At 30.7% G+C, this 14,391-nt stretch overlaps 1 protein-coding gene across 1 annotated transcript; it reads left to right on the forward strand.

The window, feature by feature from the left end:
* Positions 1-1,092: 1,092 nt before the first annotated feature.
* On the forward strand, positions 1,093-4,037 carry LOC110652443 (calcium sensing receptor, chloroplastic). The gene is made up of 6 exons (XM_058136946.1): positions 1,093-1,419; positions 1,505-1,750; positions 2,382-2,574; positions 2,844-2,985; positions 3,427-3,558; positions 3,681-4,037. Exons 1-6 carry the CDS (start codon positions 1,192-1,194, stop codon positions 3,910-3,912), a joined length of 1,173 nt encoding a protein of 390 aa, XP_057992929.1. The 5' UTR covers positions 1,093-1,191; the 3' UTR covers positions 3,913-4,037.
* Positions 4,038-14,391: the final 10,354 nt, after the last annotated feature.

A 14,391-nucleotide genomic window follows, 5' to 3' on the forward strand; every position in this document is an offset into this window, starting at 1 on the left:
GAAAACGCTTCTTTTGCAGACCTTGTGTGTTTGTTTTGGTTGAGGTCTCTAGTTAGGAGTATAAATGGTGATGGTTGACAGTAGATTGGAGACCTCTAGATGGTATCGTCTTTTAGGTCTAGGTATTGACTTCTGCACGACGAGAGGGTTTCCTTGTGATTTGGTTGTTTTCACATCTCTGGGAATTATTTCTACAACACGGTTGGGAAGGCCTCGTTATGGCTTAGAGTGCCAGAAAGCTCTGCAGCAACCCCTTTTGCTAGTGCTGAGCTGAGTTTTGCTGAGTTTTCTTTTTCTGTTGAGTTTATGGAAAGCTTGCTTTGTTATGGATGGGCCGCTATGCTTGGATGGGCCATTTTGTTGCTCCGTGGTTGCTGATGGTGTTTGGCTTCAATCTTCGTACAGCTCCTCTAATGGTGGCAACAGTGGCTGTGGACGGCGGTGGTGTTTCCGTTGAGAGATCAATCCTGTTTTCCTGGGATTATAAGATGGGGTGGTTTGATTTGGGGTCTGATTTCTTATTTAGATTTGACTGATTTAGTTTGATTTACTTGATAGGCTTGTAGTCAATCATGATTCAGTGGGCTTTCTTTCTTTTCAATTTTTTACTTAGACCCAAGTTGTGTCTTTGCCCATTTGGACTTTGTGAATTGCAGCATGGCATCGTGAAAAAAATTGGTTGGTGGGTATATATATGTGTTTGAAAATTGGTTAACTTTTTTAAATCATACAATTAAAATAAAATTGTATTATTTCCCATTTCAAAAAAAAATAATTTTCAGTTTATGAACAGGATTAAAAAAAAAAAAACCAATATCTTTAATTTAAGAACTTTTTGTTTTTACATTAGAGGAAAAGAAAATTAAAGAAAAAAGGGGTGAACTCCGCCCACCAAAACATGAAATCAGCAGAGTGTAGGAAAGGTAGTGTGAGAAAAATAAATAAATAAATAAAAATTGTAGGTTCCCACAAGAATGCCAATGTATAGAGAATTGTGGGTGGTTTCAGTGAATTCTTCAATTGGACAACTGGGATATGATGGGCCAATCATTTTTCCCTTTTATTGGCCAAAAATTCTTCAATTTCTCTATCACACAATCCTCGTACGCTACCCATCAGCCTTACATTCAATCCTACTGCCCAAAATTTCACACACCACACTCTGTAGCTAGCCCAACTGTGGCAGCTGAAATGGCCCTGAGTTCATCTTTTTCTTCTCCCACTGCAAGACTTTTTCTTCCGCCTTCTCCCTCAGCTACTTCACCTTCCAAACCTTCTTTCTTTAAACCTCTCTTGAGACCCATCTCTGTTTCACTCCCAACTTCAACCACCATCTCTTTCTTGGCTGTCTTCACACCTTCTCATGAAGCCAAAGCTTTCGCTCTTTCCAAAGATCAGATTGTCTCCTCTCTCACTGATGTAAGAACTTGTACTTTCTGCAAGAAATAGCTTTTTTAATTGATACCCTTTTCTTGAATATGGTTCTTCTTTGTAATTTTGATAGGTGGAGAAGACAATTGATCAGGTTCAGGAAGTTGGTTCAGGTTTCTTGGACACTGCGCAACGTGTTTTTGGGATTGTTAGTGATTCTTTGAAGCCTGGCGTAGACGCAGCATTGCCAATTGTAAGGCAAGCTGGGGATCAAGCATTGAAGATTGCTTCTCCTGCAATTTCAGAGGCCTCAAAGAAAGCCCAAGAAGCAATTCAAAGCTCTGGCATTGACACACAACCAGTTCTTTCTGCTGCTAAGGTTGGACCTTTCAATTTTTCAGCTTCATTTTCTTTTCCCATTAATTATGGAGTCTTGATTTTCTTGTGTTGCTTTGGAGAATTGGATTTTACCAGCATTTATGGAAATTGAAACCCGTTTCATTGCCCTAGTTGAAATTGTATCAACGCAGTAGTGGAACATTCCTTAGGTTTTAAATGATTAGTTTGTGAGTTGTTATTTGAATTGATTTAATTGCAATGGTTTATCCGAAGAATTAAAAATGGAATGACTATAATTGATGATTATTGATTGAACAATGGATTAAAATGCCCACATTGGAAAACTGTTGCAATTCTGATCTGTTTGCGTTTGGTATCATTGTCTTGGACTTGTGAATACTTCAAAATCAACTGAGTTAATGATCTGTTTAGAATCTAGTAAGCCTGTTGTGTTGTACTTATGACTGTATTTTGACATTTTAATAGTAAGTTTTTTTTTTTTTTTTTTTTAATCTTCAACATGTTATTCAAACAAGGCTGTTTAAGAGTTTGATGAATAACCTCATATCAATTTCAATTTTGTTTTGAGTTATTTCATCATAAGTAATTATGAGAATTTGGGAAAATATTTTTGCTTTTATCCATAAAATGTGTGACCCTTTTGAACACAGACAGTGGCTGATGCTGCACAACGGACCACCAAGGTAATTGAAGAGGTGAAACCTATAGCTTCCTCAACTGTCGAAACCATTTTGTCAGCAGATCCTGTTGTGATTGTAGGAGGTGCTGGAGCAATTTTTATTGCATATCTGCTCTTTCCTCCCACATGGTCCTTCATCTCCTTCAGCTTCCGTGGTTACAAAGGTGTAATGTTTCTCTTCATGTGGGGAGGCTTGTGTAAAATTATACAAATAGATGTAGACAAGTGATAATGAAGTAAAATTAGATTATATTTGGAGCACCAAAGTATTCCTTTTAAAAATTTCAATTGCTGGTTCAGTATTGAATATAAGCCTTTATTTCGTGTTCCTTCTAGTTTAGCCTTTTCAAGTTTGTATTAGAGGAAGCTATGGGATAATGGGAAATTAATGTTATGAAGTGGGGCTAATCCATGTATCTTTGTGACAATTTAGGCAAGCTTACTCCTGCTCAAACCCTTGATCTAGTGTCTGCAAGTAATTATGTTATGATCGACATTCGATCAGAGAAGGACAAGGACAAGGCTGGCATCCCCAGCCTTCCCTCAAATGCTAAGAACAAGATGATTGCAATTCCGTGAGTATAAATCTGTTTGCTTCAGTTCATTCATTTCTTTTTTGTTACAAAACTGAAAAGTCAAGAATATTAAGACTATTACTGCATGATAATTTAGAAGATAAGAAGATATATGATGACAGGGACCATTTAGCAGACAGCATGTGACTTTTCTATACCTTTCTTTTCTTAGAAATATTACTATCATCTTTATAGTAAAAAATTTTAAAAGATGCAAAAGTCATTGTCAATTGATTTCTACTCTCCCTAACAAGACAAGCAGTTGGACTGGGCATTCTAGAAATCCTTCTGAGATTAAGCAATGCATTAGAAGGTTCAGAATCCTCCATGGATGTGTGCAACCTGTAATTCTTGACTTATATTGTACCTTCTTTTATGGTTATTATTACAGTTTAGATCAGCATTTTTAATGCTAAGTTATCATTTCCTCTGATGTTTCAGTTTGGAAGAGCTGCCAAGCAAGTTGAGAAGCCTTGTAAGAAATGTAAAGAAAGTAGAAGCTGAAATGGCTGCTTTGAAGATTTCATATCTTAAGAAAATCAACAAAGGCTCCAACATTGTTATCTTGGACTCGTGGGTTCTTCGTACTTGCTTTTTCTCTTATAATTGATATTATAGTTCTGCATTAAAGATCCAAAAATTTCTTACTTTCTTGTTTTTGCTTGCTTTTAACTTGAATGCCTTGAGATATTCAGGTACTCAGATTCAGCAAAAACAGTTGCCAGAGCACTGACAAGTCTTGGCTTTAAGAACTGCTGGATTGTAGCAGATGGATTTTCTGGAAGCAGAGGATGGTTACAGAGTCGATTAGGCACAGATTCATATAACATATCTTTTGCTGAGGTTCTCTCACCATCCCGAATAATTCCTGCAGCAGGTAGACGTTTTGGAACAACCAGCATCAAATTGCTTCCCGGATCTGATTAAAATTTTTTGCCTCATCCAGATCACTGGACAGAAATGCTTGAATTTGCATTCTCAGTTGATAATAGTCATCTTGAAGCATCTTTTGTAATTCTTTTAAATTCTAGTAAATCAAATTTTCTTCCCTTGTATTTCTTTTGTTGCCTTGATTCTTTTGCTTGTTTCAATCAAATGATAGCATCAAAGAAGAGAAAAAGAAAAATGGGAAGGAACAGTTTACCGGTAAACCTCTTATATTCCATGACATGCAGAACACATTATTGAAATCATAAATTCCTGCAAATTTTATGTTGAATCCAGATAGAAGAAATTTAACAGTAAACAATCAGCCGTACTGATTTCAAAGCAGAATTTTGCAAAATAATTAGGATGAAAACTAGTTGAATATTTCATATTAAAGTTGACATAAAAGAAAAAATAACTAAAAGAAAAAGAAAATCAAGGAGCAAAACAAAGGGGCAGAAGAAAGATTTCTTGTAAGCTTTTGGATAGATAAGAAACAGAAAGCAATTAGCTATGGGTTGATGGTATACATGGACATTGGATTCCTGAGCTATCTCCCCTATGAAAAACCATTCACAATGCTTGAACTTTGAGAGGTTAGATATATCTTTAAATTTGTTGCAGTCAGCATTTGATTGTCAAATTCAATTTGTTTCCTATTGCCTTTGGACATAAAACTTACATAACAACATGTTTTTGACTAAAATATCCTTTAAAAAAACTTTCTCCCAATCAAACTCTATTAGCTAAAGAAGAAAATGTACATCACAACTTTTTATCTATTTACTATTAATATGTTTGGACAATTATATGAAATATTCTATGTTTGTCCTAACTTTTAATATTTAAACTTATTATATACTTAATAATGATATTATTTGTGTTGTTATATAAATCTCATATATTATAAGAGATGTGAATTTATTTTATATTTATTACTATATTGTTAGTTGAGTTTATATGTTTATTAATTGACTATAATTTTTAAATTTTACTCTTGAGGATAGTTTTCCTAATTTATATATATATATATATATATATATATATATATATATATATATATATATATATATATATATATATATATTAAAGCTAAAGTTTAAAAAAGAACTCATAAAGTCAAGTCATTTGACTTACTAATAAATTTAAGTTATGTTTAATAGAGTATAGTGTAATGTAAAAATTATATAATAGAATCAAAGTTGTAATGTATGATAAATATAAGTAATGTAATGTAATGTAATGATAATTTTTATTTTAATATTTAATTTATTTATGGTATTAATAATAAGTGATTAGTAATGACTGTAATTCGTAGTCGAGTGATAATGATAGCTAAATGATGGTTGTGGTGGTGGTGGTAATAGTGATAGTGGTAGCAGCGATATTGGTAACAGGATGAGAATTGTATTATTGGTAGTAATGGCGAAGTGGTGGCGATAGCAACTAAGTGGTGGTGGTAGTATTGATAATAAATAATAAAATAAAATAGACAACCATAATTATATTATTTTTATATGTAATAATCTTTACATTATTTTAAGCATAATTGATTATATTATGTAATTGTAATTTCATTATATTAAACTTTTTTATTACCAAATAATATAATTAAATATGCAATATAGTCATGTTTCAATTACAATTTTAATTATGTTATACCAAACATGATTTGCCATGTTTCAATAATCATAACACTATACATTTATATAATCACACAATAATCATAAAATAATTATTAAATATAAAATTAAAATTTTTTTAGTGAAAAAATTTTGTTATTTTAATTAAAATTTTAGTTGTACTATTTAAATTATTTGATAATGTTTTTTGTTGTATTAATAATTAAAAAAACTTACCTTTCTTCAAAAATTTATTACATATTAGAAATTTTATTATAAAATTATTCTTTAAAATAACATGATAATAAATTATAATTAAATATATAAAATTATTTCTCATAATTAACAATAAAATAAATATAATTTAATAATATCAATTGTTACCATAATCATTTTCAATTAAGACTAGTATTGAAAATTTTGAAAGCATCCTCTAAAACCGTGGGCAGCAAACCTAATTATACCTAATTAAATTTCACGACCCTTGTAATACCCTAATTCTCTCCGTGCTTCTCCCTTCCCTCTAATCAGTAAGGTTTTAATGCCATAATTATTCTTTGGTATTTTGGTAACTTTCTCAATCCTTTGCACCGTCTTAAAATATAAGGTAAATCTTCTCCCATCTAGGATTCATTTTGGTTTATCAGCAAGATTTTATTTTTGAAGTGTCTTAATAATTTAAAAACGATTTTAGGTTTGATTTATCATCAAAGATCAAAGGGTTTTACTTGATAAATATTAATCTCTTCTATATAAGGTTTTCCTTAGAGAATTGAGGTTTCTAATTTGTTCTTGAATCTCATTATTTGGTAACCATTTTTAGTTTTTTATTATTTAAGAAATATATAAAATTTTAAAAAGAAAATAGTCTCAATTAACTAATTTAGTAAGTTGAAATATATATATATATATATATATATATATATATATATATATATATATATATATATATAATCTCAAAAAATTTTTAACAAAAGTTTTTTTTATTCGCCCAATTAAAAATAATAATAAGTTCATATTCTCAAGGATATTTGATATTTAGATTTTTTATTTTAGCAATTGATTTTTGAATTTGAAAGGGAAAAGAATACATTAATGACAGGAATTTGGTTCGTTGGTGATATTTTTTTGTATGTCTAATTAAATAAAAAATTTAATATATCAATATTTTAATAGTTTAAAATTTTTTATTAGCCTGACTAAATTAAAAAATTAATGACTCATATTATCTAAATTTTCTTTTAAATAAAAAAAAAAGACTTAAATTTTGAATAACGTACATAAGATACTTAGATCGAAAGGTTGCATCCAACATTAGTCATTTGGTCTAAATGTTGCATTTATAACTGAATTCAAGTCTTTTTAATTTTAAAAAAATCATTTTAAAAGAAATAAAATCATACAAAAAATAATATGATTGTGTGAGAATTAAATTTAATTCTTTTATTGCAAATATTTTTTTCAAATAAAACCTTTAGAAACCTAATGAATAGAATTGAACCAGTAACCCAATTGAAAAATATTGATCCATACAACATTAAACACATTCTTTGAATTTTTCATCTTCTATTTTCATTGTTTTTGAACAGGTTTACATCAGTATAAACAGTAAAATTGACTTTCAATTCATTTATATCAAAACATTAGTTAATTACTATTAGAAAATAAATCTTGGTAGAGCTATTTCCCATAAAAAAGAAAAACTTAATAATAGTTTAGTGAATCAACTTAAATACAGAAATGCTTGAGCAGGGGAAGACTAACAAACTCTGTAACACTGACTCAACTACAGTCTCCAACTTCAATTTTGCTGGAATCTCTTGAAAAAAATGAGCAATTAACTAAGACATTCTTAAAGAAAAAAAAAAAAGCAACCGAAATGAAAATATGGGATTTATTAAAAAGAAGCATACCAAAAGTGGAACTTAGGAATCTTGCTTTTGATGACCTCAACAATATCAAATTCTAGTCGGTAATGTGACAATGGTTTAGTAGACTTGAATTAACCCATTTAGTAGAAGAGAGATGTGATCTGAAGCTAGAACATAATGGGCTTTTGTGCTAGAACCTAACAAAATATATGTTATTCCTACTTTACTCCTAAATCTGACATGTAGTTATTTTTAAACCACTTCTAGAGTTTTCATGAGCATCACTGCCTCCACCATTCCATTAGCACATTACCTCTATTATTTCCATCAACACCCATACGTTCATCAATGACTCCATAATAGCCAACATATCCAGATCAATACCTTGCTTCCTCTATGTGTTACTTCTTTGAATAGATTTTATAACCTCACATTTCACATCCAATTACTTATAAAAGTTTTCATGCTATAGTAGCATTCTATACTTTTGCCACTACCGAATGATAATTGTACCAAGCATATCTTGATAAGTGTGATTGTGGTGAATCTAGATAAAAATAAACAATGCAAAGAAAAAAAAAACATAAATATTTATCAATGAAGTTGTTAAATTTTATTTTATAAAACAAACTAAACTTACAACACATCCAAATTCCGTTGATGCCTTCATAATGGACTCATATATGTTCTTCTATTCTAATAAACCAGCATATAACAATTGTGAGAGTTTAGATATGGACTGTATTTAATAGACTTACATATTTGGTCTCAAAAAAATTCTAATAAAAATTTAAGAGGTTCAAATTTTTAATTGGCTTAATTAAAAAAAATTAATGATCCCATATTCTAATAATTTAAAAAATTATTTTTTATTATTCCAATTAAATTGAAAAAATAATTGTCCATATTTTTAAAAATTTTCTTTTAAATAATAAAAAAAGAATTTTAAAAAAGCTAAAAATATACAAGACATTTAAGTCTAAATGCTATTTCGGTCCAATACCAGATTAAGGTTAAAAGGAGTTATTTTCCCACAATTTTAATTTTAATTTAGAATATTTTAAATGTGTGCTCATGTCTTTAATAGACTCTCAGGTTTAGCTCCTAAATATTTTATAACAAAAATTTAAATTGTTAGATATTTGATTAGCCTAACTAAATAAAAAAATTTAATAAGTCTATACTTTAATAATTTATAATTTTTTTCAATTAAATTTAAAAATTATTAATCCATATCTTTAAAATTTTCGCCAATAAGACTAAAATTTTAGAAAGAATCAAATTATGAATAAATTACACTAGCATATGTCATTGGCCCCCTTATATTTAAATGCCGCATTAATTATTCATTAGTATTTTTTATTGACCCAATTAAATAAAAAAATGAATGGATCAATATTCTAATAATTTAAAAAATTTTTATTGATTCAACTAAATTAAAAAATTAATGATCCATCTTTTTTAAATTTTTTTAAGTTTACATGCATTACAAGAAAACACATTGTTAGCGATATTAATAATTTAATTTAGGAATACTGATTAGTGTTCCTTAAATATTTACTAACACTTTCTTAAGTGTCAGCACTTGTATTGCTATAAATGTTCTTCTCATATTTTTGCAATATAAGACATTTGCATTAGTAACATTAACTTGGTGCATGAATAGGAAGCAATTGAACTTATTTTGGAAAACATAAACAAATACAGTCACAACAAATCTTGTACTAAATTGCTAGAAGTCAAATTTGAAAGAGGGGGATAAGGTACTAATTCTTGCGTGACTCGTTGCAAGGAACTACAGAGGAAATAATTTGAGAAGAAACTGGATGCAATAAGTAATTATAAAATGGTTGTTCATGCACCAAATCATTATGATTTGGGACCTTTTATTTATATATTTATTTTGATTAGACCTTTTATTTATTTAATTTTATTACATGAATGGGATCTTTCCTTTTACTTTATCTTAGTTGCATTAATAATCTATAAAAATTTTATCTTAATTGCATCATAAAAATATCAAATCTAATATGTGTATGTAAATTAATTGACTTAAATATTTTATTTTGAAGTATTTATAAATTATATATATAAGCCCATACAAACATAAGCAAATGTAAGCAAATGTTAGATGTGGCTACGAAGGAATAGTATTTACAGGGCACTATTGTGTATTTTTATAGTAGATGCTTCCTCTGTATAAATCACGAGTCTCACTTTCCATTAACATGAAAAAGATAAAATTTTGTGTTTAAGGGAAGCACGAAAATTTAGTGCTCTCAATGTATTGTATAATTAGCTTATTTATTTGAGGTTGCACTAAAATTTACTATTTGATAAAAAAAAATTATCTACAATAGGAAGATATTTACAAATTTTATTTTAATTAATTGTATTAATTTAATTTATTATTTAATATTAAAATAAATATGGTAAAGAAATACATCAAAATTAATATTGCTAGGAAATGTACATGAAGAGATGAATTTTTTTTCTTTGATTTTATCTTAATTAATTGTACTAATATTGTTAAAAATTACATTAAAATTAAATTAAATATATAAAATAATCGTTATCATCGTATGGAGCAGCATGCTTCTCAAAGTATGAATTTGAGCATTGTAAATATACATTTTCGACATTACTTCCTCTCAATACCTTCCTTTAAGATTCAAGAAATATAGAAAGTGAAAATTATAAAATCTAGGTTAAACAAATACATTAATATTATGAGGGCTACCTTCAAGTAAAGGAAATGCAGCATCTATCAATTCTATTTCACCCCTTTAAAGCTCTAAGTTGCAAGTTTAATATCAAGCATGTGTAGAATTACTTGCTTATTGGGACCTAGCATGACCCTTACAACTATTATTGCAGTGTACTTGCCCTATAGCAGAAAACTAAATATAATGTTAGATTTGTGACTTAATGTTAAATTTGAAAAGAGTGTTGGGTAAATTATATATTAGTTTATTTTAATTCGCATTTATATAAGTAATTGAATTGCTTTATACACCAAAATAATTAGTCAAGTCAATATTACAATCTAACTATCTATTTGCCCTTTCATTTTTATACTCTCTCGATATGAGATATATAATCTCAACACTCCCTTTAAAGTGCAATAACATAGTTGTCACTTGATAATTAGCTTATATTTTTAACCTAATTATATAGCTTATGGGCGGCTGAAACCCACAATCTATTCTAGGTTTTGATACTATGTTAAATTCAGAAAAAGTGTTGGGTAAATTACATATTAATTCATTTTAATTCAGGCTTATATAAATGATTGAATTACTTTATACATGAAAATAACTAGCTAAGTTAATATTGCAATCTAACTACTTATATTTATCCTTTTATTTTTATACTTTCGTGACGTGAGATCTATAATCCCAATATTCAAAATCCAAGTGAGATTTAGAGATACTTTTTCCTAATTTGAGTAAGATAAATATTTTTCAATAAGATGGAAGTATATTTCATATATAGAGTAAAACTTATATTTTAGTATTATTCTCAAATTGAGTTAGATTCCTAATTAGATTAGGATTGAAGTGAATACTATAAAATAAAAGTATTGTGAGAATGTTATTTAACTTTGTTAATGAAGAGTAGCTTCGCCTATTAAAGAAAAGTGGCTTTCGGCCCATAGAGCAAGTAGATTTAGTGTAACGATCGGACTCCAACCAATAGAGGAATTGTCCGCTTTGGCCATAAGCCTCACGGTTTTGTCCCATAGGTGGAATGGAGAACTTCCCAAGAGGTCACCCATTCTAGGATTTATCTCAAGCGAGCACGCTTAACCCTGGAGTTCTTCCAACTCTCCAGGCCATTCCACCAAAAGGCGCCTCTAGTGATTAGTTCCCCCATCTTCCAACTCTCCAGAACCCAAGACCATCTCCGTGCTTTGCCGATATAGTATTTGCCTAAGGGACCTTTCTCCCCCCCTTTCAGGACTCAGCGTCCTCACTGAGGTTTTCCCCACCATCGCCCAAGAGGACACGCGAGCGGCTCTGATACCAATTGTAACGATTGGACTCCAACCACTAGAGGAATTGTCCGCTTTGGCTGTAAGCCTCATGGTTTTGTCCCATAGGTGGAATAAAGAACTTCTCAGAAGGTCACCCATCCTAGGATTTATCTCAAGCGAGCAAGCTTAACCCTAGAGTTCTTCCAACTCTCCAGGCTATTCTACCAAAAGGCGCCTCTAGTGATTAGTTTCCCCATCTTTTATATATCATTACTTTTTGAACCCAAGACCATCTTCGTGCTTTGCCGATGTGGAATTTGCCTAAGGGAGCCCGATCGCTATAATTGGTATTGGAGCCGCTCGCCTGTCCTCTTGTGTAACACCCCCATTTGCATAGCCTGGTAGATTTCACTGTTCCGGTGATCGGTGTGGGTCCGGACAATTAAGGGGATTAGAACCACACTTAAGACAACTAGATAAGCCACAAACACAAATAATTAGTAATGTTCAATTAGTTAAGTATAAATAAGAAAAACAGAACAGAAGAAGTTAAATGAGCCGAGAGTCACAGCGATGGGTGACCTTCTCGGGAATGACTGCGAAGTCATTTTAAACTCAAATTTCGAACCGTAAAAAGTGACGCTGCGGTCCTTAGGACCCTTATGAACACAGTGGAAAAGAGAAAATCATGAAAAAGAACTATTAAGCCAGTCAAATAATTAGGTCAGGGAGCCGAAAGAAATATGAAATTAATTACAAACCGGGATGAACCAGCGAGGGGCAATTTAGTCAATTGACCCCGAGAGCTGACTCCTGACTTAACTGTCAAATAAAATCGAAGAAAAGAAAATTTCAGAGTCGAGAATTAAATTAAAGAAGTAATAGAAAAATAAATAGAAAAAAAAGAAAATGAAAAAGTCAAAAGGTGATGACATCATGCATGACCTCATGCATGATGCCATAAAAAAAAATACTTAAAATATTTATTTAATTGGGATTTTTGACTCTTCCATAAGGATAAATAAAAGAAAAGAAAAGAAAAAAAAAATCAAAAGTCCTTCTTCTTCTCAAAGGACGTCTCCCATTTCTCTCTCCCTCTCCATGGTTAAAACTCCATGGAAGCTTATTCTCAAGCTTCATACACCACAATTTAACCATAAATTCCCCTAAAGTCCTTCAGTAAATCTTACCCCTAGACCTAGATAAACAATTTGGGAGCAAGAAGAAAAAGAAAACTTGGAGAATTGAAGAATTAGGAAATCTACAAATTGAGGTAAATGCAATTTCAAGTTTAGATTTTTATTGAATTCATGAATTTAAGTTTATGTGTGATGAAATTGCATTAGAAATAAAGGAAATCATGCTTAAATAAGGGAAGAGAGAATGAGGCAGCCATGGAACCTTAAGGTTTTGATGGTATTTAGTTAGGTTAAACATGAAATCTTGGTGAGTAGATGTTAGATATGTGAATTGTATAATTAGATTACATGAATTGTGAAGATTGGAAAAACTTAGGGTTTTGGACATTAGGGTTTGGAGACCAAAAATGTGAGAAACTTGTAAATGGTGTTTTTGACCTAATGTAAAGTGAGAAATGGTCATTTGTGACCTAATTAAATGTGTTAGAAGTGTTGGAATCAAAAGCCAATTCGGATTGGCTATGAAGCATGACAAAAAAACCTCCTTTGAGGGAACAAAAATGAAATTTTACAAGTTTAATGGATATGGAACCAATTGGGGATGAAAATAGGCACTAAATGACACAATTTTCATTGAGGAAGCCTGCCCAAAAAGTGACTAAAACCTAGTGAACAAAGTGACCGAAGTCGAAAAATCGCAGGCTGCCTCTGCACAAACTGACCAAATGAACAGTGTTTGTTCATTTGGTCATAACTCGAGCTAGGCAGGTCAAAATGACCTGAAATTTTACCAGGGGTTAGATGAGATATAGATATAAAACTTTCATGAAGAACACTAACCCAAATTATGCCATTAACCCAATCAAATTACTGAGCAAAGTTGGTGACCTGAATCTGCAGAACTGCAGATTGCCATATGAATAGTAAAGTTTCAATGGCTATAACTCTCTCTAGAAAACTCCGATTCAGGTGATTCTTGAACCGATGGAAACCTAAGACATACTAGAACATTTCATATGAAGAAAATTAGACCAAATTATGGACTTAACTTGATCAAATTGCTGAACAAAATTGGAATCAATAATCTGCTAGAATAAAATTCTGCAGCATGAACAGTAAACATTATTTGCTTATAACTTGAGCTATAAAACTCCAATTGGGGTGATTCAAAAAGGAAAATAAACTTAAGACAATAAGGAACATTTTCTATGAAGAAAGTTTTGCCAAATTCCAACAGTAAACTGACCAATGAAACAGTACAATTAGGGACACCAAAACTGAAAATTGGCAATTTTGCCTAAAAGACCTAAGTTTTGAGAAAATGACCAAAACCAACAAGTTTAGTGACCAAAATGTGGTATGTGGGTGAAGTTGGAATTCCCATACCTATTAAGCCTTAGAAAGTCAATAATTTGACTTGAATAGTGCAGTGAATAGTAACCCGAAACACAAAATTTCAAGAACGTCAAATTTAGCACGTTAGAGCTAGGTAAAAGTGAAGTTAAATTTATTATTGGATTTATGCTAAGTTATGGTACTGAAACACTGTTAAATTGTGTATTTCAGTGGAAAAGAATACCGGGACAGAACTCGAGGAGTCGAGTCTTGGCCAACAGGCGACTCGTTTGAGGTTTGTGCACAACGTATACTTTTTATAATTATCTTCTGCATACTGTTTTGAATAATGTGAAATATTGAATTATGGCATTCTTATGATGTTTGATTTAAATTGTGAAAGTTATTGTGTATATTTGAAATGAAAATGTTTAGTAAATTGTTAAGATAAGTTTTGAAACCACAGTGTCATGACCATATATTTGGACACCTCACTAGCACGACTAGTGGGGGTAATTAGTTTCGAATTTTGATTC

This window comes from Hevea brasiliensis, chromosome 2 (assembly GCF_030052815.1).
Source record: "Hevea brasiliensis isolate MT/VB/25A 57/8 chromosome 2, ASM3005281v1, whole genome shotgun sequence".
Lineage (NCBI taxonomy): Eukaryota > Viridiplantae > Streptophyta > Magnoliopsida > Malpighiales > Euphorbiaceae > Hevea > Hevea brasiliensis.

Excerpts from the sequence above, each read along its gene's own strand:
- LOC110652443 (XM_058136946.1), top strand. The coding sequence starts at position 1,192 with ATGGCCCTGAGTTCATCTTTTTCTTCTCCCACTGCAAGACTTTTTCTT. Across the intron at positions 1,420-1,504 it reads TTGTCTCCTCTCTCACTGAT|GTGGAGAAGACAATTGATCA; the intron begins GTAAGAACTTGT and ends TAATTTTGATAG. Across the intron at positions 2,575-2,843 it reads CAGCTTCCGTGGTTACAAAG|GCAAGCTTACTCCTGCTCAA; the intron begins GTGTAATGTTTC and ends GTGACAATTTAG.